Here is a 20,371-nt window from a genome sequence, read left to right as displayed (position 1 = left end):
AAAAGACTTGAGAAAATACTGCAACCTGAGTTTGGACCTGATTTTTGACAAGGAATCTTATTTAAAAAAAATAGAACTGTCAAATTTTGTTATTATGAATGAAACAGGTATTATTAAAAAAAATTTCCCTCGGGCTTTGTGTGCTTCGCCACAGATGGCAGCCAATACCGTCTTTACCATAAGGGCACACGGGGCCCCGAAGGACCGACAATCTCGCTCACATTTATTCTCAAAACATTTTTGTCGAGCACAGTGCCTAACAGCGCCACCGTGAAAATTTTTGTTTGTCGGGTTGCACTAATTATTAATATTTCAGAACGCATCCTAATTTACTAAGTACACCATCAAGCGATCAAGCACGTAAACCAATCCAATTCCAAGTCGAGCTGAACAGTCTAAACGAGGCCTAAAATAGATGTTGACATTGTCTAAAGAAGATTTTGCTCAACAGAAATCCCGAAAGAAACCACTATCTTAATCGTAACCAAAACAAAACCAGCAGCATATTAAGTAATATCATTAATGACATATTATATTGTTTATTTGATTACCCATAATAAATAGAAGATCATAATAGAAAAAAGTTAGTATGTTTACTTTCCAAAAGGGCCCCAAATTCTTGTGTGCCCAAGGGCCCCAGCCAGGGGGGAAGCCAGGGGGGTAGCAAGGGGGGGGGGGGTTAGGGGTTGTTCAAACACCCCCCCCCCCCCTTAGCACTAAATCTTTAATTAATTTCTTATTCATCACTCAAACAAATTTCATATTAAAATTAATAACATTTTTACCATTACAATATTTAAATTTAAGTACCGAAAACTGCTAAAATAGCACTATTTTACACCTTAAAATGCAAGTTTTCCCGGGGTAGGTCCCCCGGACCCACCGGTACGCCACTGGCCCCGGCCTGGATGGCAGAGCCGACACGCACCTGCGCCACCACGGTGTTGAGCAGAAGGAAGCCGAGCAGCGTGAGGAACACGGCCGGGCTGTGCAGGCCCAGCATGGGGTAGGAGATGAGGTGGTACACGGTGGGCAAGGTCACCGTCAGGGGCAGCTCGCCCACCATCTTGGCGAGGTAGTAGGCCGACAGGCGGTACGCGCCCGACAGCCGCTCCTTCGTGATCACCTCGCGCTCCGGCGGGACTGCGGTCATCACACGCTGCGTTGTAGTCACGAGCCCACGAGCGTGTGGCTGTCACTGACTGTGGCTCTCAGTCTGTGCTTGCTAACCTTTCAGTTCATCAAACCTTTCGTGTACCTGCATTCTAGGGGACATCATACTCTATGGTTATGAAATAAATTAAAATGTGATTTTTTTTAAATTATGACAAAACAATTATACCTTAACACTATGATTATAGCGTATGATTACTACCATACAAAAAATCCAAAACATATGTACCATGCACGAAACAAAAAACACAAAATTTCCGCATAAAAATATTAAACTGAGGTATGCATTAGGAATGATCAAAAATGTGACTCCACGTGGTACCCAGCTTCTTAATAATTTTCACCTTCGATTAACAGCTATCTTCGTTAATTTACGGATACTGAGTTCACTTACTTGGAGCACAAATCCAAAAGAATATTCTTAGAATATTAACAAAACATTCAAATACTTGTTAAGTCTAAAAGCAAGAACACTATTTGTTTAGAACTAAACCTACAACTCGGAGTATAAACATGGCGTAGTTTATTGCAAATATTCAGTTATTTGAAATTCCGAAGAACTATTTGATTATTTGCGTTAAATTCTTCAATGAAAATCCATAAATTTACTGTACTTTCTAACTGTGTAGCTTGGTTCTCTAAGTTGGTGAGATTGATTCTCATTTCGCCTCAAAGCATTCCCATGCACTCTGCTCCAGGGGGTGACCACGCCTGCATGTTCACATGGTAACGGAGTGACGCCATTTTCTTTATCTCGTGGTCTGAGCCAAGTTGGTTGGACACCGAAAACATAGGCTGAAGTGAAGTGTTTGCATTGTGGAAACAGTTTTTCAGTAACTATATTTCATGAAAGTGACTGTGTTTAACGACGGAGATACAAATTCACACTTGCTACCCATTATCAGACGTGGTCAAGCTCCATTTCCACAATATTTAGACATGACAATATGGCGAAGGCGAGGTAGGTGTCGGATAAGAGGCCCGGTGGGTGTCTGATAAGAGGCCAAGTGGGTGTCGGATAAGAGGCGCGGTGGGTGTCGGATAAGAGGCGCGGTGGGTGTCGGATAAGAGGCCAGGTGGATGTCGGATAAGAGGCCCGCTAGGTGTCAGACAAGAGGCCCGGTGGGTGTCGGATAAGAGGCCCGGTGGGTGTCTGATAAGAGGCCAAGTGGGTGTCGGATAAAAGGAACGGTGGGTGTCGGATAAGAGGCCCGGTGGGTGTCAGATAAGAGGCCCGGTGTGTGTCTGATAAGAGGCCAAGTGGGTGTCGGATAAGAGGCCCGGTGGGTGTCGGATAAGAGGCGCGGTGGGTGTCGGATAAGAGGCCCAGTGGGTGTCGGATAAGAGGCCAAGTGGGTGTCGGATAAAAGGAACGGTTAGGGGCCGGATAAGAGGCGCGGTGGGTGTCGGATAAGAGGCCCGGTGGGTGTCGGATAAGAGGCCCGGTGGATGTAGGATAAGAGGCCCGGTAGGTGTCGGACAAGAGGCCCGGTGGGTGTCGGATAAGAGGCCCGGTGGGTGTCTGATATGAGGCCAAGTGGGTGTCGGATAAGAGGCCCGGTGGGTGTCGGATAAGAGGCCTGGTGGGTGTCGGATAAGAGGCCCGGTGGATGTCGGATAAGAGGCCTGGTGGATGTCGGATAAGAGGCCCGGTGGGTGTCGGATAAGAGGCCCGGTGGATGTCGGATAAGAGGCCTGGTGGATGTCGGATAAGAGGCCCGGTGGGTGTCGGATAAGAGGCCCGGTGGGTGTCGGATAAGAGGCCCGGTGGGTGTCGGATAAGAGGCCCGGTGGATGTCGGATAAGAGGCCCGGTAGGTGTCGGACAAGAGGCCCGGTGGGTGTCGGATAAGAGGCGCGGTGGGTGTCGGATAAGAGGCCCGGTGGGTGTCGGATAAGAGGCCCGGTGGATGTCGGATAAGAGGCCCGGTAGGTGTCGGACAAGAGGCCCGGTGGGTGTCTGATAAGAGGCCCGGTGGGTGTCTGATAAGAGGCCAAGTGGGTGTCGGATAAGAGGCCCGGTGGATGTCGGATAAGAGGCCCGGTAGGTGTCGGACAAGAGGCGGCAGAACTCACACGAGGACAGCGCGCCGAACAGCGAGAAGAGCATCCAGTAGGTGGTGGAGAAGAACATCCAGCCCTGGATGTCGTGCAGCGACTCCTCGCGCCGCTCCAGCTGGAACCACAGCAGCCCCGCCAGCACGCCCAGGCCGATGGTCTGCACCCAGTTCAGCTTCGACAGCATGCGTGGCCTGGCCTCCTGGAAGTTCCGTTGGGATAGCACCTGCGCACACGTTCACATTACTGCACACTGTGCCCGCACACAGTCGTCCACGCAGTTACAGCTCAGTATTAGGCTTCAACCAGCACCACGTGTCTTCTTGCTTGCTGCACGAGTGCTTCGTTCATGACTGCAGTAAAGTTTGTCTCCATTTATAACCACACTTGCGCAGTTTTGAACAGGAGAGTCTACAATCACGAAATTCATTTAGTGCATCCACAAAAACAGTCGGACGACGCTGACACACAGCCATAGGACAACAAGACAAGTCAGGCAGTTCTGCGTCTGGATGCAGTCCTTCCGCAAACTGCCTTTAAAGCGTTCTCTAGCAATCAAGAATACGCAAAAATTCAAGGAACTAATCATTACGAAGGTTAACACGCAATTACTTCCAACGAAACTGAAGGTTCCTATTCATCAGTCATAATGTGCAATGTAAGTCCCATAAAGGAATTTGAATGGTAATGCAAATAGTGAGTACCACCAACTCAGTAGTATGGATTTATGATGCAAGACTTAGTATTGAGCTGTGATTTTAAATAGTGTGTGGTGCAAGTGAAGTGTAGAACGTATTTCGCATTTGCTTTCATGCAGCACATGTACAAAATAATTTGAGGGGACATGCACATAATGGTTTTTAGGTATGCACTCTGGTGGCCAGGGTCATCGAGAGAAGCAAAAAGACCGGGGTAATATAATTTGGTCAGGCCCACTCTCCATTACTTAAAGTACAATTTTAAAACCTCACAATTAAAAAAAGACTAAATGTTACCGTGGCCATAACTGTAAACCTGATATTGTCAAATGGTATAATTTGTAATGTTTCCAATGGATTTTATTAACAGTATAATTGCTTTATATTCTTTTATTATCAGAGTAAACATAAGAATTAAAAAAATTCAGGAACTAAACCGGGCTCCTATTGGTGCTTGGGCTGCGGGGATTTTGCCCCCAGCCCCCACACCCCCCCCCCCTTGTCATTAGCCCTGCTGGTGGAATTTTTACTAGCCTACTAGTAGGTGAGATTACAATAGATTTTTAATCTTAAACATTCTGTGATATGATAATGTGTTATGCTTGTTAACTGCTTGGCTAAGACGAGAGGATTTACTAGGAATGAACTCATATTTCTTCCCAATTATGACTGATTTCAAATGGATACTCTAATCATTGGGAAGTCAAGAATCTTGTAAATTAGATGAGGGTGAGGGAAGGAAGCTCGTGTTCAGAAAATATTATATACACCCCCCTAAATTTCCCCCAAAAATATAATTTTATTCTCTATAAGTTGAGAACTTTAGAATGGAGGTGAGGTGGGAATTCAAACCTTCAATCCATTATATTTGCCACGGGTTATAAAATTAAAGTTTTTATCCGAAACCAGATTTGCAGCCACGTGCCAGTTATGAGTATTTTCTGCCACCATCTTTTTTTTGTGAGAAGATCCAGTATGTTTTAAAATTTTTATACTCAAACCGAGCTATGTGGCACTAAGCCAAAACAGTTTACTCGCATTCGAAACGACAATGTCCATAATATTCTGAATTGGGCGTGTCTTGGTTTTGCAAAATCACTCCAGTAAAAAACTGGGATGGGTTTTCAGTAGTCCATGGCAGAATCCTTCCCTCAATTTCTCTGACTTGCATAGCATTTGACCTTCTCCATTGACCTCCTTGTCAAAAATTGTGTATGTGGAACAGACCTGATGGATGCAGTAATGTGGAAGCAAGCAAGCCTGAGCGAAGCCCACCTTGAACTGTGTACAGAAGCTGGTGGGCCACTGTTCTTCGCCAATGACCTCCTTATCGACAATTGTGCACGTGGAACAGACCTGATGGATTCAGTAATGTGGAAGCAAGCAAGCCTGAGCGAAGCCCACCTTGAACTGTGTCCAGAAGCTGGTGGGCCACTGTTCTTCTCCAATGACCTCCTTATCGACAATTGTGCACGTGGAACAGACCTGATGGATTCAGTAATGTGGAAGCAAGCAAGCCTGAGCGCAGCCCACCTTGAACTGTGTCCAGAAGCTGGTGGGCCACTGTTCTTCTCCAATGACCTCCTTATCGACAATTGTGCACGTGAAACAGACCTGATGGATTCAGTAATGTGGAAGCAAGCAAGCCTGAGCGCAGCCCACCTTGAACTGTGTCCAGAAGCTGGTGGGCCACTGTTCTTCTCCAATGACCTCCTTATCGACAATTGTGCACGTGAAACAGACCTGATGGATTCAGTAATGTGGAAGCAAGCAAGCCTGAGCGCAGCCCACCTTGAACTGTGTCCAGAAGCTGGTGGGCCACTGTTCTTCTCCAATGACCTCCTTATCGACAATTGTGCACGTGGAACAGACCTGATGGATTCAGTAATGTGGAAGCAAGCAAGCCTGAGCGCAGCCCACCTTGAACTGTGTCCAGAAGCTGGTGGGCCACTGTTCTTCTCCAATGACCTCCTTATCGACAATTGTGCACGTGGAACAGACCTGATGGATTCAGTAATGTGGAAGCAAGCAAGCCTGAGCGCAGCCCACCTTGAACTGTGTCCAGAAGCTGGTGGGCCACTGTTCTTCTCCAATGACCTCATTATCGACAATTATGCACGTGGAACCGACCTGATGGATTCAGTAATGTGGAAGCAAGCAAGCCTGAGCGCAGCCCACCTTGAACTGTGTCCAGAAGCTGGTGGGCCACTGTTCTTCTCCATGACCTCCTTGTCGACAATTGTGGACGTGGAACAGACCTGATGGATTCAGTAATGTGGAAGCAAGTAAGCCTGAGCGAAGCCCACCTTGAACTGTGTCCAGAAGCTGGTGGGCCACTGTTCTTCTCCATGACCTCCTTGTCGACAATTGTGGACGTGGAACAGACCTGATGGATTCAGTAATGTGGAAGCAAGTAAGCCTGAGCGAAGCCCACCTTGAACTGTGTCCAGAAGCTGGTGGGCCACTGCCAGCTGACGTCGTCGTCGGAACTGCTGACCGAGGACGACGCGTGGCTGTGATTGTCCTGCCAGAGCGTCCTCCCTTCCTCGTCCTTCATCACTGCAACATGGAACACAATACACTGTCACCTTACTGTGCAGGCGCTGGACCTAGATTGCGTTCTGTAGCACTCTCCAGCATGGACGGCGGACCAACTTCCGTAGCACATTTGGACGCACGGAGCCGAATGATAGATGGTTGTGAAGTATTTTTTACCTTGCTGATATTTTCCATGTCCAAGTAAAAAATGATAATTTTTTCACATCTGAAAAATCCTGTTTTCTCTAAATAACATATTTTTATTAAGGTATAATTATGTTTCTCCCAATGAAAAAATTATAAATGAGCCAATATTTATTAATTTTTTTGTCAAATTGCAAAATTTTCTTTGTTCTTTACCTGTTTTGCATCTTTACTGTTAAACTATTGAAAAATCGTAAAAAACATGTGTTGTGGATGTTTTTTTTAGTCCTAGTGGTGAATAATATTTTTTTAAAAGTTTGGAAATAGGCCTATATTGAAAATAGGCTCAGATATTCCAATTTTCGATATATACATATAAATCTTTGAAAAAGGATATAATGAAAAAAGAATAAAACTAGAAAAAGAGTGTTAGCTTATTTATTACAAGGCACAACAATTTTTTATGCGAGGGATTCTGAGTTTGAGTCAAGTCTCGGGAAAGGCATTCGGTGTAAATCAGCACCGTTATATTATACCAAAATATATCAAAGGTAATGAAATTGACATACAAAACAAAATCATGTCAATAACACACTTACAAACAGACCCGGCATTAAAAAAAAATGTTTTGATAAAGTAGCGCAGTGGTAGGACAATGCATTCCAAAGGAGCCAAATTCAAATCATGGTCCGGCCATCTTGATCTTCCCTAAACACTTCTGATGTGTGTCGTAGTAGGACATTCAACCAAAATAAAAAAAAAGTGTATTTTCTCTAGTCAGTTTTATTTCTTTCCTGATACCAGAACTTGATTTTGCTAAACTATTTATTTCATACATACATTACTACCAGAAGCTTAATATTTTTTTAGGTGATTAAAATAATATAATAGGCAGGGTTCTTTGCATACTTAATAATTGTAATGCAATTTAAAAACTTGAGTTAAGTAAAACTCCAGTTATTTTCAAGAAACAATTCTTCGTCCTATATTATTATAACAACCTTAATTTTTAACGGTTACATTTTCACAACATTGTCGCTCCACCACTGAACTCAAATTCTTATCACACAACATCAAAAACCATTTTTCCATGTAATTTTCATTCAGCAAGTATCAAACACAACTAGACTAATTTTTGTCTTAATTAAACACATTATAATTTATAATTTTCTTTGAAAATACTAGATGTATACAGGTCCCAAAAATTAGTCATGCAGGGACAAACAGGAATAAAACCAACTTATAAATTACTAAATCAATCTGTTATACAAAAAAAAAGGTAGCGTGTATTGTAGATAATTAACTTTTTTTTCTATTTCTACAATACCCTTAAGATACAATATGGCACGCATCTCACAACAGTACTGAAAGTTCAGTACATACTTGTAGTATCACAGCACAGTTAAGAAACTTAACTAAAACAACCAATTAAAATGTAAGCCTGGATAAAACTACCGAAGTTTTCAAATTTTCATAAAAAAAACAAGCACTGTAACAGTGCCAATTTTTCGAGTTCTGTTAAAATTACAGAAGTAATATACTAAGTATGCACTTTAATCTAATAAAGGATAACATAATCTTAGTTACATTATGTAATTAGGTCAGTATGCTAAAAAAAAAAGCAAAATTTGAATTTAAAAATCACGTTGGTTAACAAAATTACAACAATTAGGTACAAACTTTGGGAAATTGATTTGAAGAACTTCTTCAAAGGGCAACTACAAGCTACACTTTCTTACAATACCGCCTGCACCATATCGATAAGACTATTTACTCATTTCAGCATGCTGTTAGTCCCCCGAGCCATACACAAATGCCGTGCCAGTAAGCATACCTATTGTTGTGTAAACATTGTTTTGCTTCCCACTGTCGACGACACACATGTCTACAGGTTTTTTAGCTGCGATTTTGTGATGGGACGTGGTGTGGTCGTTCCTCGACCCAGACCACAACTCCCTCTGGCAATGGCAACCATTGTTGCTAATGGCATGGCCTGAACAGGGCGAACAAGCATACATCAAACTCAGCAACTGAGAAGAACAAAAGCAACACAAAAATAAAAATAATAAAAACCTAAATTATATATTAAACAAAACTAATTTGTGTCAAAATGCTTATTTGTCGTGCAAAAAAAATGTATTATGTTCAAAACTAAAGTTATACCTTAAATAAAAATTAATGCTCTACAAACTAAATGTTTGAAAATCAACATGAAAACATGCATTAAACATGAACAAAATGATCTGTCATTATTTTTATAATTATGTGATCAAATTTAAAAAAATTATAACATAATTTTTTTGCTGCTATCTAAAAGTAACGTAAAAATAACATTAGGATATCACTTTAGGAACAGAAAAATCTCTATACTATATAATTTAGCCATAAAAAATCATAAGAAACTTGAAATGGAGTGTGGGTAAATTTTCCAAATCTAGGTGAAGCAAAAAAAAAAAGCTAGGATCAACATCATTACTGTCTTTTACACTCTCACTACTGTGAATGTACACTTCTCTTTCACATAACAGCAATACTTGGATAGTTATGAAATTGTTGGCAATATTGCCTAACGGGGCGGCTTAATTAGGACGAAGTCCATGCCCTATCCTGTTGTCACGCCTAAATAGCACTTAAAAATGCCTTATTTCATGCAACATCCTGAAAGAAAGATAAAAAGAGATCTGTTCATGCGTTTGAAATTACAAAAAAAAAAAAAAAAAAATTTCGCAAGAAAGATGTTCTGAAAGTTATTCAATGACAAAATACAGCGTGTTTTTTTGCCTAAATAATAAAGTAAAATTTGAAATCAAAAATAGTTTATTTTTAAAATGACGTGTTTCAACTGCAATCAAATGCAAATCACGAACCAGATAGCCAAGCGCCTTGAATAGATACAAATCGGTTTGAAGGCAAGTAATGAGAGTTGACACCCACCCTCGTGTTGGCAATAACCGAACCCATTCCACCCCACGTGGGACCACTGCTGGTTGCTCACCGTTGTTTTGGAGATGGCTCTCCTGGTAGTTGTTGAGGTATTTATCACAGATGGTAACAGAGTTCGTGTAGTATTCTGGCAAGAGTTCCTGAGGGTAGTCAGGTAGCCTCCTCGCCTCTTTGGAAGCCGCTATGATCTTCTCCTTCATCTCTTCGCTCCCTTTGACTTGCTCCACTGCGGCAGCAAAACAACATACGCTTTGTTTGCCATCATCTTCAATGTGCATACATAAAACTGAAGCTCATGTCTACAAATTCACCTGCATTAGCCTTCTAGGAAACATATTTGTTTTAAAAATATACACACAATTGAAAAATAAACTGTATCCTTAAATTGGCTTTTAATTAGTTCGAGCTGAATTTTTCCTCCCATAATAATCAGACATTGATATTACTATAAAAACTAAATTATTTTACTACTAATGCCATTACAAAATAAAATTCCATCACTCTCAAAGGTCGTAATAGAAAATTTTCATCGCATTTTTTAAAAATTAAATCACAAAATGCTTTTTTCCACAACACAAAAATAAAGAGAGTATATTTTTTATAAATTATGTTATATTTGTTTCTGTCATATGTATTGCTTAAAATAAATAAGTGAATTATTTTTACTAACCAAAATAAATAAACCTTTGCAAATGCCAGTTAACTGAACTGCGATTAACAATAGTAACACAAATATTCAAATCACAACTTCTGTATTCCAGTGGTGTTTTTTAATGGTTAGTTAAGTGTACTATATTACTTCCATCTCTGCCAGATTGGTGAATATTAGCTACTACACGGATTTATAATTAAATGCTTGCAAATAATTTATTCCATTAGTTGGTACTTGGATCATCACTATTGTTAATCACGGTCTAATCTATTTTGGAGCTCTTGAGCAATATTATTGTTATTCTTTGTGTTAGTAAATTAACAAAATATTAATTGTATTTTTTATAGTAAAACATCAAGCAGGCTGTTGTATCCGAATGTGTAAATCTGGAGTTTAATGAGCATTATGTTAAAGATTATGGAATCTGATGGATTCGAAGACAAAATAAAAGAATCTAATCCTGAATGAGAATTGAAATTTAAATTTCAATAGGATTATTCTAGGCGAAAACTAAACTTCTAAGAATAATAAAAGAAGCTAAAATATACTCACGTATAAAATCAGCTGGATTATACTGCGGCATTACAGTCAAGCCAATATTACTGAAGAAGTCCACCACTTTTTGAATTGGTCCAAAATACGCCGTCTGAAAAGAAGTTCATAAATGTGTGTTAGTTATCCTGGGATATTTTTACTACAAAAATTAATTTATTGTGTTCAAAATAATTTTCTGAATTTAAAATATAATGTAATTTAACTACGTCATAAAAATTGAGTATTTAAAGCTGAATTATTATTGTAAAAGTTTGCAAATTTTAAATAAATAAAGCAGTGTTCAGAAATGAGAATATTTCATGAACGTAACCGTTCTTAAAATATATAATTTATTATTGTCTTTGTTTGAAGTTACTGAAATAATATGACTTAAAAGATGGAAAGAACATAAAAAGAACAAAGCAGTCCTAATAGATTATGATAAAAACTAGAAATTATAACGAAATATTAATTTTCTTTACGTCAAGTCTCAATAAAAAAAAGGTTGTAAACTATTTTCATAAGATAATACCTAGCTTAGCAATAAACAATTTTTAAATCAGTCAACAGCCTCAGAGTAAATATAATACAGTAATTGTAAAAAAAAAACAGTATAATGGGATGATTAATGTATATAAAAATTAACACGCACTTAATTGTATGGATTTGCATCTACTTGGTTAGTCGTGAACACAGTACTAAAAATAAGTTCAGGAACCTTAAAAAACATTTAGATTACATGGAAATAGGTTGATACAATAAAAAACCCAGCAACTTTGGACTTGCATTCAGGAGGTCCGGGCACTGAATCCCCAAAAGCCATCCTTTTTTAAGGTTTCCTTGGCTTCCCGAGTTCACCCCACACTTTTGCATTGGAGCCCTTTTCGAAGCAAAAGTACATCGCGCAGCACCATGGAATATGTAGTGACAACGGACTGACTATCGTGATAATTTCTCATTGTAATTTAAATAACTTTCTGTGATCACAAAAACACGGGGTTTGCATTGTTAAATCCAGGAATGGATCTGGAATAGTAAACAGGAATATAATTAATTGAATTTTTTTGTCGATTTCTTTTACGTGTAACATCTTAGCTCTTGGTGTATTGGTGTCTCGGCATTTGGTAAGGGTAATTGGTTGAAGATTTTTTGTTTTCATTTTACAAAATATTTAATTTTAATCAACTCTGTGCGTATATTTCCGAAAACACCTTGGTGCCCGTGCAAATGTTTAAAACTTTAGGTTTTAAACACGAAGCAGGATTTTGGACAGACAAGGGAAGGAGTGAAACGAGTATAGAAGGTAGATAGATATAAACGTTACGTTACATTGACAATTATATTTTTTTACCATAAGAATGCACTGAGTGAAACTTATGGCCACAATGTTTGGGGAGAGAAAATGATCGGTCGTTGTAGACAACAATTCGGTTTGGCTTCTCTTTCGCTAGCACATCTTTGATTTCGTAGCAGCGAATCGTGAGCCAGTGATGACCTGGTGCACAGTAGGCGAGAATGTTGGCCTGTGAGTCTTTACCCAGGGCCGTCCTGGAAGAAAGAAGAGAGGGGGGCCGTTGAGTTTCGATATATATATATATATATATATATATATATATATATATATTAAACATTACAAGTGATGTGCTACGCACATATCACGTTTACAGATATGACCACTAACATTTTTGAAGTGAAACTTCTTTGCTGAAAGGATAACAATTTTAGAGCGTTACGAAAATTCCGATCGCATGAAGGGAATAGTTAGGTGCGTGGTGTAGGAACCCGGTAGAGGAGAGGAGAGTGCGTCAGCGGCGACGCCACTCGTAACGCATGCGCTAGCGGCCGAATGGGATGACGGCAAGAGAAGGGGGGGGGGATAGGTACGTAGCGTAGCATGCTACATGCTAGTTGTAACGGCCGGAAGGGAAGACGACAGGGGAGAGGTAGAAGTGACGCAGCAGCGATGCCACGGAATTCTCGTAACGCTGCTTGTGTTTGTCCGCTCCTCAAGCTGGACGATTGTCACTGCAATATTTATTTTATTTCAAAGAATCTACAAATTCATTTATTCGTGAGGAAATGAGTTATCGATTTCCGCAATTGAGTTAATTTTTTACGTGGGGTAGTTTGATCGAAAAGGAAACTGGCGTGTAAGTTGTTAAGTGAAGCGCATGACGTGACAGGAGGGGACTCCAGCCCTCGGGCGGACGCACCTGGCCGTTGCAGAGCAGCAGCAGCTTGTCGAACATGTGGAAGATCTGCGAGGACGGCTGGTGCACCGTCACCACCACCGTCTTGCCCTCCTTCTCGGCGTACCTCTTGAGGCTGCACATGAGGCTGTAGGCCGAGTGCGAGTCCAGGCCGGACGTCGGCTCCTGCGAACAAGGCGCGCCGCTGGTCCCGCCTTCTCCTTCCTTGCATGAAGGCGGGGGTGCTCCCCATTTCAGGTCGTGATTACAGACCCGGATTCGTCTGGCTTCAGAGTAGAACTTAAGGTGGTAGGTGTGTTCGACCCATGTTTGCTCTCCCATTGGTTGATTTCTTAGCGAGGGAACTTTTTATCCCCGTTAATTGGCACCACCCGATTCGCTTACTTCTCTCCTAGCTGGGCGTCGTTGGCTCACGGTCGTAGAGGAGCGTGTCCAAGTAACTGCGGGCCGATCATGAACACAGTGCGAGAGTGTGAAGGTTTGCATTCTAGCTTGCGACTAAATGAATGCGCGAAATTTGCGTGTCTCTAGTCATGATTTTATATTTATATTAATCACTGATCAACTCTTAGACTTTTTCAATTGTTTAACTTTCACAAAATAAAAAATATACAACGTATACTTTTTGCATAATAGGCTGCCAAAGTTACATTTTTAACGTTTTTGGGTTGTACAAAAAAAATTAGAATTTAATTTATTGCATAACTGAAACTTTTTAGGTTTAACTGCAATGCCACAGGCTACTTCATGATATGGTTTGCATTTCTCGCGCAAAAACTCATTTCATGTTTCTTGGATGTCAAAATCGTAACAAATTTGAGAATTTTGAAATGCCAGGTAAAATTAATTAATATTTTCTGAAAGAAATTCAAACCATTTCTTGAAGTAGCCAGTGGCATTGCAGTTAAACCTAAAAAGTTTCAATTCTGCAATAAATGAAATTCTCCTTATTTGTAAAACCCAAAAACGTTAAAAATGTAACTTTGGCAGCTAATTATGCAAAAAGTAAACGCTGTATATATTTTTCATTTCGTGAAAGTTAAACAATTGAAAAAGTTTACAAGTTTATCTGTAATTACTGTAAATATAAAATCTTGACCTGAAATGGGAGGCACCTCCTTAAACACACTCGCGATCAGGGGGGCAGGCATTTCTTGCGAGGAAAAGGTCTGAACGCCTATCAGACCGCAAACCAAGGTATACCCGCACCTACGGTTTCTTCCTCGCGGTCGGCGGCCGTCCGCGAGAGAAAACTGTTGCCTTGCTTGAACCGAGCCACCCAGGACGCGTTTGCTTCCGCAAATGAATCACTACTTGTGATCGGTGTTGTGACAATCTATATGCACCTGGGAGAAACTCGACCAATCACGAAACCACAGACGATGCTACAATGTTTCAACTTTCATCTAGTCTAGAAATATTTTCGCGATATCTGCATTCATGATACAACCATTGTGAAAAATTTTTGCAATTGTTTTTATAAATGTAACGGTTTTTTTAGAAACTTAATAGAGATTCCAAATTTTCGCTATAATTCTAATTTTGAACTATTAATCATAATTTTGTTTTGGCATGTCACGGCAGTTTGTTGCAACCACAAATTTACTAACATGCTCCAGTCTGTAAAAGCCAAGAGAAAATAACTTATTATTTCAGTTCACAAGTGTTGACTTCAACAAGTAGCCAACGCCGAATCCTGTGCCATGTCAATCCGAAACATTAAGCACGAAGATTTACTGCGAGCGGAATCAAAATATGTGAAATTGCAAGATGGCGAGGCCTAATTCCCCTTAAAGAGAAATTTTATGTCAGCCATAGCATGAACTAAAAGCTCGTAATCATGTTGTTTACAGTTTTAAATTAATTGCTTGTGTGTAGCGTTTATCGTTAAAAAAAAAATTCGTTTTTCCACAATCCTACAAACCGAGTGTTCCAGGGTTTTGGGAAATTCAATTTTTTATTTATTTTTGAGTGATATAAAATAAATTAAGTAATGCATATAAAGTATAAACAATAAAACTGTATACAATTCGATTACATGTTCTTAGTTCGTGCTAGGGTTGACATAAAAATGGCCTATTAAGTTTCTAAAAACCTTTCTTAAATACGTATTAAAATTTAAAAAAATATAACTACTTACGATGGTTAAATTATAATTTATTTTAAATAATGAGCAAAAACATGAAATTATGGAAGCAACATAATGTATGATAAGCCACACCAGGGCAAAGCCAGGCATTTTTATCGGCTGTGGTGGCACTCGGTAAGGCTCAAGGGACACCATACTACTCTCCATAGATAAAATATGGGGAGGTAAATGTGTTCCTTGCTTAAAAAACGACCATCCACCACCTATGGTTTCACCACAATTCTGTCGTGCAAGTTTTTATGATTGTTCCGTCAACTTTCTGGTCCTTCTTAAGCTTATGCTTGACTAATAATTATGAATTTGGTTATTTGTTTTGGCATGATTCTTGCTGGAGAATCCTCGGCGCGTTGTTTATGTACCCGTGGTTTTTATCCGCAGCTAATTTGAGTTCATTCAACTGTTATATTTTCTTTTTTTTTCATTAAACTATGTGTGTTAAACAGTGAAGTGTGTCCATTATTTTTCAATCATATAAGTATTGATCAGAAGAGCATCTCATCAAATACATTACCTGAATTAATAAATTCAAATTCATGAGCCCTGCCAAAATAAGAACAATGTCCAATCATTAACAAAATGCTACTTGAATACGGACAAGTCATTCAATAACCTAAGCTTAAAATAAAACTGCTTTAGCCAAAATACCGTTCGGAAAATTCTCAGCAAGCCATAATTTAAAAATTATATGATTCTGTAAAGATATTTTGATTGTTTGTTGATAAAAACCAAATTTCTTATTTATTGAAGAAAATGAGTATAATTATAACCTTTGCACGACAAACAAAATGTTGATTACACGCTTCTTAAAATCCCATACCGAAGTCAACGTATTTGGTAACTATCCGTAAGGCTCATTTTACAATGAAACGGAAACGGAGACGGATCTCACAGAACATAGTTTCTACAATAGCACGCGGACGGAATACGTACCCGTAGGGATTAGCTCAGCAATGCTGGGCTCTTCCGTTTACGTCGCTCCGTGCGACCAATAGAAGCCGAGTGCTTTGGCTGCGGTGGTGGCCATGTTTGTTTATGATCTAAGTACGTTAATAATGATGTTCGCAGGCTTTCACGGCCATTGCCTGAAGTAGCTTGGCTTCTGGGCTGTAGCCGCGTCCTTTGGCAAATAATTCACCGACGTTTCGGTCAACATTGCAGTCGCCATCATCAGGGAGCAGTTACCTACTGATATCAGTAGGTAACTGCTGCCTGGTGATGGCGACTGCAATGTCGACCGAAACGTCGGTGAATTATTCGCCAAAGGACGCGGCTGCAACCCAGAAGCCCAGCTACCTTACGTTAATAATGGTTTCAAGTACAAGAATATCTAGAGGTCAATTATTACTTTGTCGTTTATCAATACTTTGTATGTAAATTCAGCCTGTGGTATGGTTTCGAAGCGTAATATGCAGTATGATTGGTTGCCATTAGCTACGCCTCCGTGCAGTGTGGAAGTGAGACGTGCCGGGAGATCCGTCTCAGTGTAGACCGGGCCTCGCAAGGAGACCAGACAGGGGACAGGCCAGGGAGACAGCAACAGCGGGGTGAACTCACGTCCAGCAGCATGAGGGAGGGGTTGGTCAGCAGCTCGCAGGCGATGTTCGCCCTCTTCTTCTCGCCGCCCGACAGACCTCGGTTGATGTAGTCGCCGATAACTGCAACACGCGCGTTCCAACACGCTCCTTCAGTCCGCGCGCACGTCAACACGCAAACACAGCACAGAGACCAACACGCGCTCCACAACGGAGTCACTGTGACGTAGTTGATGACACTTTTAAACCTCGCCGTCACCATACCGTACACGTCCAGAACATTGCGGAAATGGTGCTTAATAACATCTGATGATGGTTAGTAAGTACATTGTATATGTATGTATATATATTTATTCAATGTTGGTATGAATTAAAATCTACGTCGTTAGAAAGTCACTTTTTTTTTATCTAAAAAAGGATCTTTTAAACCCGTTTTGACAATGCAAAACACAACACTTGAGGCAATGTTGGGCGTCTAATCGCCGCTAACAGTCAGTCCCAGATAAGAATGATGGGGTGTTGGAGGACGGCATAGGTGGATTTAGGGGGAGCAAGGGGGCACGTGCAAACATCCCCCCCCCCAGACGCTTAAAAATTGACAATAAGTTCAACTCGGTCCCGCTAAAATTACGTTCTTTACGACCCTTGTACCCTCCTCCCCGACCTGAAAAACCCATAGGCCAACCAGAAAAATTCGTGACCCCCCCTTCCCCCCTGAAGAATCCTTGTGCCCCCTTGAAAAACGCCTGTGGCACGCAAAAATCCCTTGTGCTCCCTCCCTAAAAAACTCTTGTGTCCTCCTGAAAAACCTTTGGGCCCCCCCGAGAAAAACCCTCGTGTACTCTCAGAAAAACCCTTGTGTCCCCCAAGAAGAACTCTCGCGACCCCCTTCCAGGACGCGCCCTCGGAGGACGACAGGGGCACTCACTGGTGTACTGGCAGCTGCCGAGGTCCAGCACGTCCACGATGTGGTCCACGTACTGCATCTTCTGCGCGTACGGCATGCTGTCCGGCAGCCTGAGGCGGGCCGCGTACTGCAACAGGGAGGACCACGCTGACACCTCGCACTCCTTCTGCGGCGCTGTCCGACACCATCACCTTCAGTCTGCGAACAACCCTCATTACTAGGGGCATGCAGATTTCGCGAAGAGATTTCCAGGCCAGATGAAAGTTAAAACACTCTAGCACCGTCCGTGTTTCGTGATTGGGTGAGTTTCTCCCAGGTGCACATCGATTGTAACTACAGCACCAATCACAGTGATTCAGTTGCGGAATTAAACGCGTCCTGAGTGGCTCGGTTCAAATAAGGCCGCCAATCACAAGGAAGAAACCACAGGGTGCGGGTGTACCTTGTTGCAGTCTAATAAGTGTACAGATCTTTTCGCGAAAAATGCCTGCCCCTACTGATTACACACTATCCAGGCATCTTCTTAAATGTACGGATTCGAGAGCTCACTTTCTTATAACCATTATCCAAAAGAATATTCTTGGTATATTAACAAATCATTATAAAAAAAACTTTTTAACTATACAATAAGAACACTCTTATTTTGTACAAGAGTGTGGTTATCTTTTTATTTTTAGAACGAAACATACAACTCGGTAGTCATAATACGGCGTAGTTGCTACGAAGATTCAGTTATTTGGAATTATGAAGAACGCTTCTTTTTCTTTCTTCATAATGTACCTAAAGAAGTATAACATAACCGCACTTTTATATCGTCATTTGAAAAAAAAACGCTTGAACTCGACTGGTGCACGCGGTGCACATAGCATAGCCACAGCAAAAAAAAAAAAAAAAAAGGATTAAATTGAATGATATGTTTCCTCGGTAATTTATGTTCCCAAGAATTCTTTGATTTACTTTCCTGTTGATTTCATTTCAGACTAAGCCACAGCGAAACAAGGACGGGTTTAGCTAGTGTAGAACCTAAATACCCATTTCAATGCAAGTATTAGTTGATATTTCAATTCATTATCTGGCCGCCACGCACGTCAGGAGTGAAACTTCGCACTTTAATAATCCACTGGAACGATAAAACTAAATCGGCGACCGAAAACCTGCGAAGAGTCTTACAGTTGTTCGACTCTCTACTTTATTCGTTGCTCCCCCACACCCCTCCTAACCAGAGAACGTCACACCCATGTACGTTGCAGTTTTCGTTACTCTCTGATACATCATCGTCTTAACTTATCCTTCCCGCTATTAATAGGTTTCACTTAAAAATTTTATCAATCATATTTTTTTTTTAAATTCACATAAAGAACACTAATTACAAAATTAATAATGGAATTGATCCTTGTTTTGATATCATTATTTTTTTATGTAACTCATGAACTTAAACTGGTATATTCCTATAAAATACGATATCAGAGAAAAACCAAATTTTTAATACAGTTAAAATTCATACAATAATAAAATAATAAATAATGCAAACCTGGTAAATATTACCGTTCCCAGACATCACAATATACCAATTATCCGTGACGTATTTCATAAACCACACAGTTATATCGAAAATAAAAAAAATACTGTAGGATTTTAAGTTTTTGCAGATGAATTTTCCAGAGCACTCAATATTTCCTGCTAGGCTGCCAAGCTTTCCACGTTGCCTTATCAGCTGCCGTCAATGCACTGTAATATTATCAGCTACTGGTGCGGCCGGGCGAGCGAAACAAGGCCGAAGAACTCACCTGAACTCTAGTGTGCACTTGCCTTTCGCTACAATGCTCAGCGGATAGTGGAAGTATGAGGTTTATCCGCTCTTTCCCCCCCACCCTTTTCCCCTCTCGGCCCGGCGGGAAGTCCATTGTTTCATCTCAGAGTGCCGCGTATTTCACGTCAGGGGACAATGGTCGTCCGTGTTCACCAGCTCAAAAGCTCTTGTTATTTCAATGGGTGCAAATCCTGACATATACGGGCGCCTGTCCTAACCAAACAATATGTATTCACCATCACAGGCGTGGTTAAGGTTTATTCGTACCATACTTTTGTATTTTTATTAGTAATTTTTAAAGGTTTTGAAGTGAAACTTCTTTGCTGAGGGGACTAAAATTTTCGAGCTAAACGAAAATTCCGATCGTTAGGTATTTGGTGGGGGAACCGGGAAATGAGGGTAATATCTCTTTTATTTTGTTATTAAATTGTATAAATGGTTTTGCTGAATGATACTAAGTGATATTATTAATGTAGTTGAGAATAAAATTTATCGAAGTTTATTTACTTTTTAAATAGATAGATTGTAGTTAGAATTGTTTTCATGCTGTAGTTGGGGTCGTGAAAATCTTATAATAACATTTTATGGTGTGATCATTTCGACAGCGAGTAATATTTATTGTTAATTAATAATTATGTATTGATAAATAATTACTTATATCCTGGGCAGTTATTTTGAAGAAGTAAGTTATAATTTTGTAAATTCATGTTTTATTTAGAAAATCGTCTTCTCTCTCTCTCTCTTTGCCGTTTTACCCCTTATTATAGACTTACGAGTAGAGGTTTTAACTGCCAAAGAAGTTTCACTTTTATCACATGAACTGAGCTACACCTTGCTACTTTTTATTTTATTTCAAAAGAGACTATGTTCTAGATAGTTTTGAACACGCCCAGAAAGTCAAGAGACAGTCCCGTGCGATCCGGCCGGAAGGTCGTGTGGCAGTGGACGCCGACTCACGCGTGTGCGAGTGTGTGGAGTCTGTGCTGGCGCCGGGAAGTAACGCGAACAGCTGCCCGCGCGCTCC

At 40.6% G+C, this 20,371-nt stretch overlaps 1 protein-coding gene across 5 annotated transcripts in view; it reads right to left on the bottom strand.

Moving 5' to 3' along the window:
• The window catches only part of LOC134542563 (uncharacterized), a 516,727-nt gene that overhangs the window by 8,282 nt on the left and 488,074 nt on the right, over nucleotides 1-20,371 (bottom strand). For 4 of the 5 annotated variants that reach the window (XM_063386927.1, XM_063386928.1, XM_063386931.1 and 1 more), the window contains exons 4-12: nucleotides 17,559-17,664; nucleotides 16,653-16,753; nucleotides 12,953-13,114; nucleotides 10,758-10,851; nucleotides 9,606-9,779; nucleotides 8,445-8,603; nucleotides 6,363-6,487; nucleotides 3,249-3,456; nucleotides 929-1,143 (exon numbers count right to left, since the gene is read on the bottom strand). In XM_063386927.1, coding sequence (XP_063242997.1) covers nucleotides 929-1,143; nucleotides 3,249-3,456; nucleotides 6,363-6,487; nucleotides 8,445-8,603; nucleotides 9,606-9,779; nucleotides 10,758-10,851; nucleotides 12,953-13,114; nucleotides 16,653-16,753; nucleotides 17,559-17,664 — 1,344 coding nt within the window. The remainder of the gene's footprint in view (nucleotides 1-928; nucleotides 1,144-3,248; nucleotides 3,457-6,362; nucleotides 6,488-8,444; nucleotides 8,604-9,605; nucleotides 9,780-10,757; nucleotides 10,852-12,952; nucleotides 13,115-16,652; nucleotides 16,754-17,558; nucleotides 17,665-20,371) is intronic. The other variant, XM_063386929.1, reaches the window with a different exon arrangement.

This window comes from Bacillus rossius (assembly GCF_032445375.1).
Source record: "Bacillus rossius redtenbacheri isolate Brsri chromosome 9 unlocalized genomic scaffold, Brsri_v3 Brsri_v3_scf9_1, whole genome shotgun sequence".
Taxonomy (NCBI): domain Eukaryota; kingdom Metazoa; phylum Arthropoda; class Insecta; order Phasmatodea; family Bacillidae; genus Bacillus; species Bacillus rossius.
Note: the sequence above shows the minus strand (reverse complement) of the source record. Positions and strands in the feature narration are given on the sequence as shown.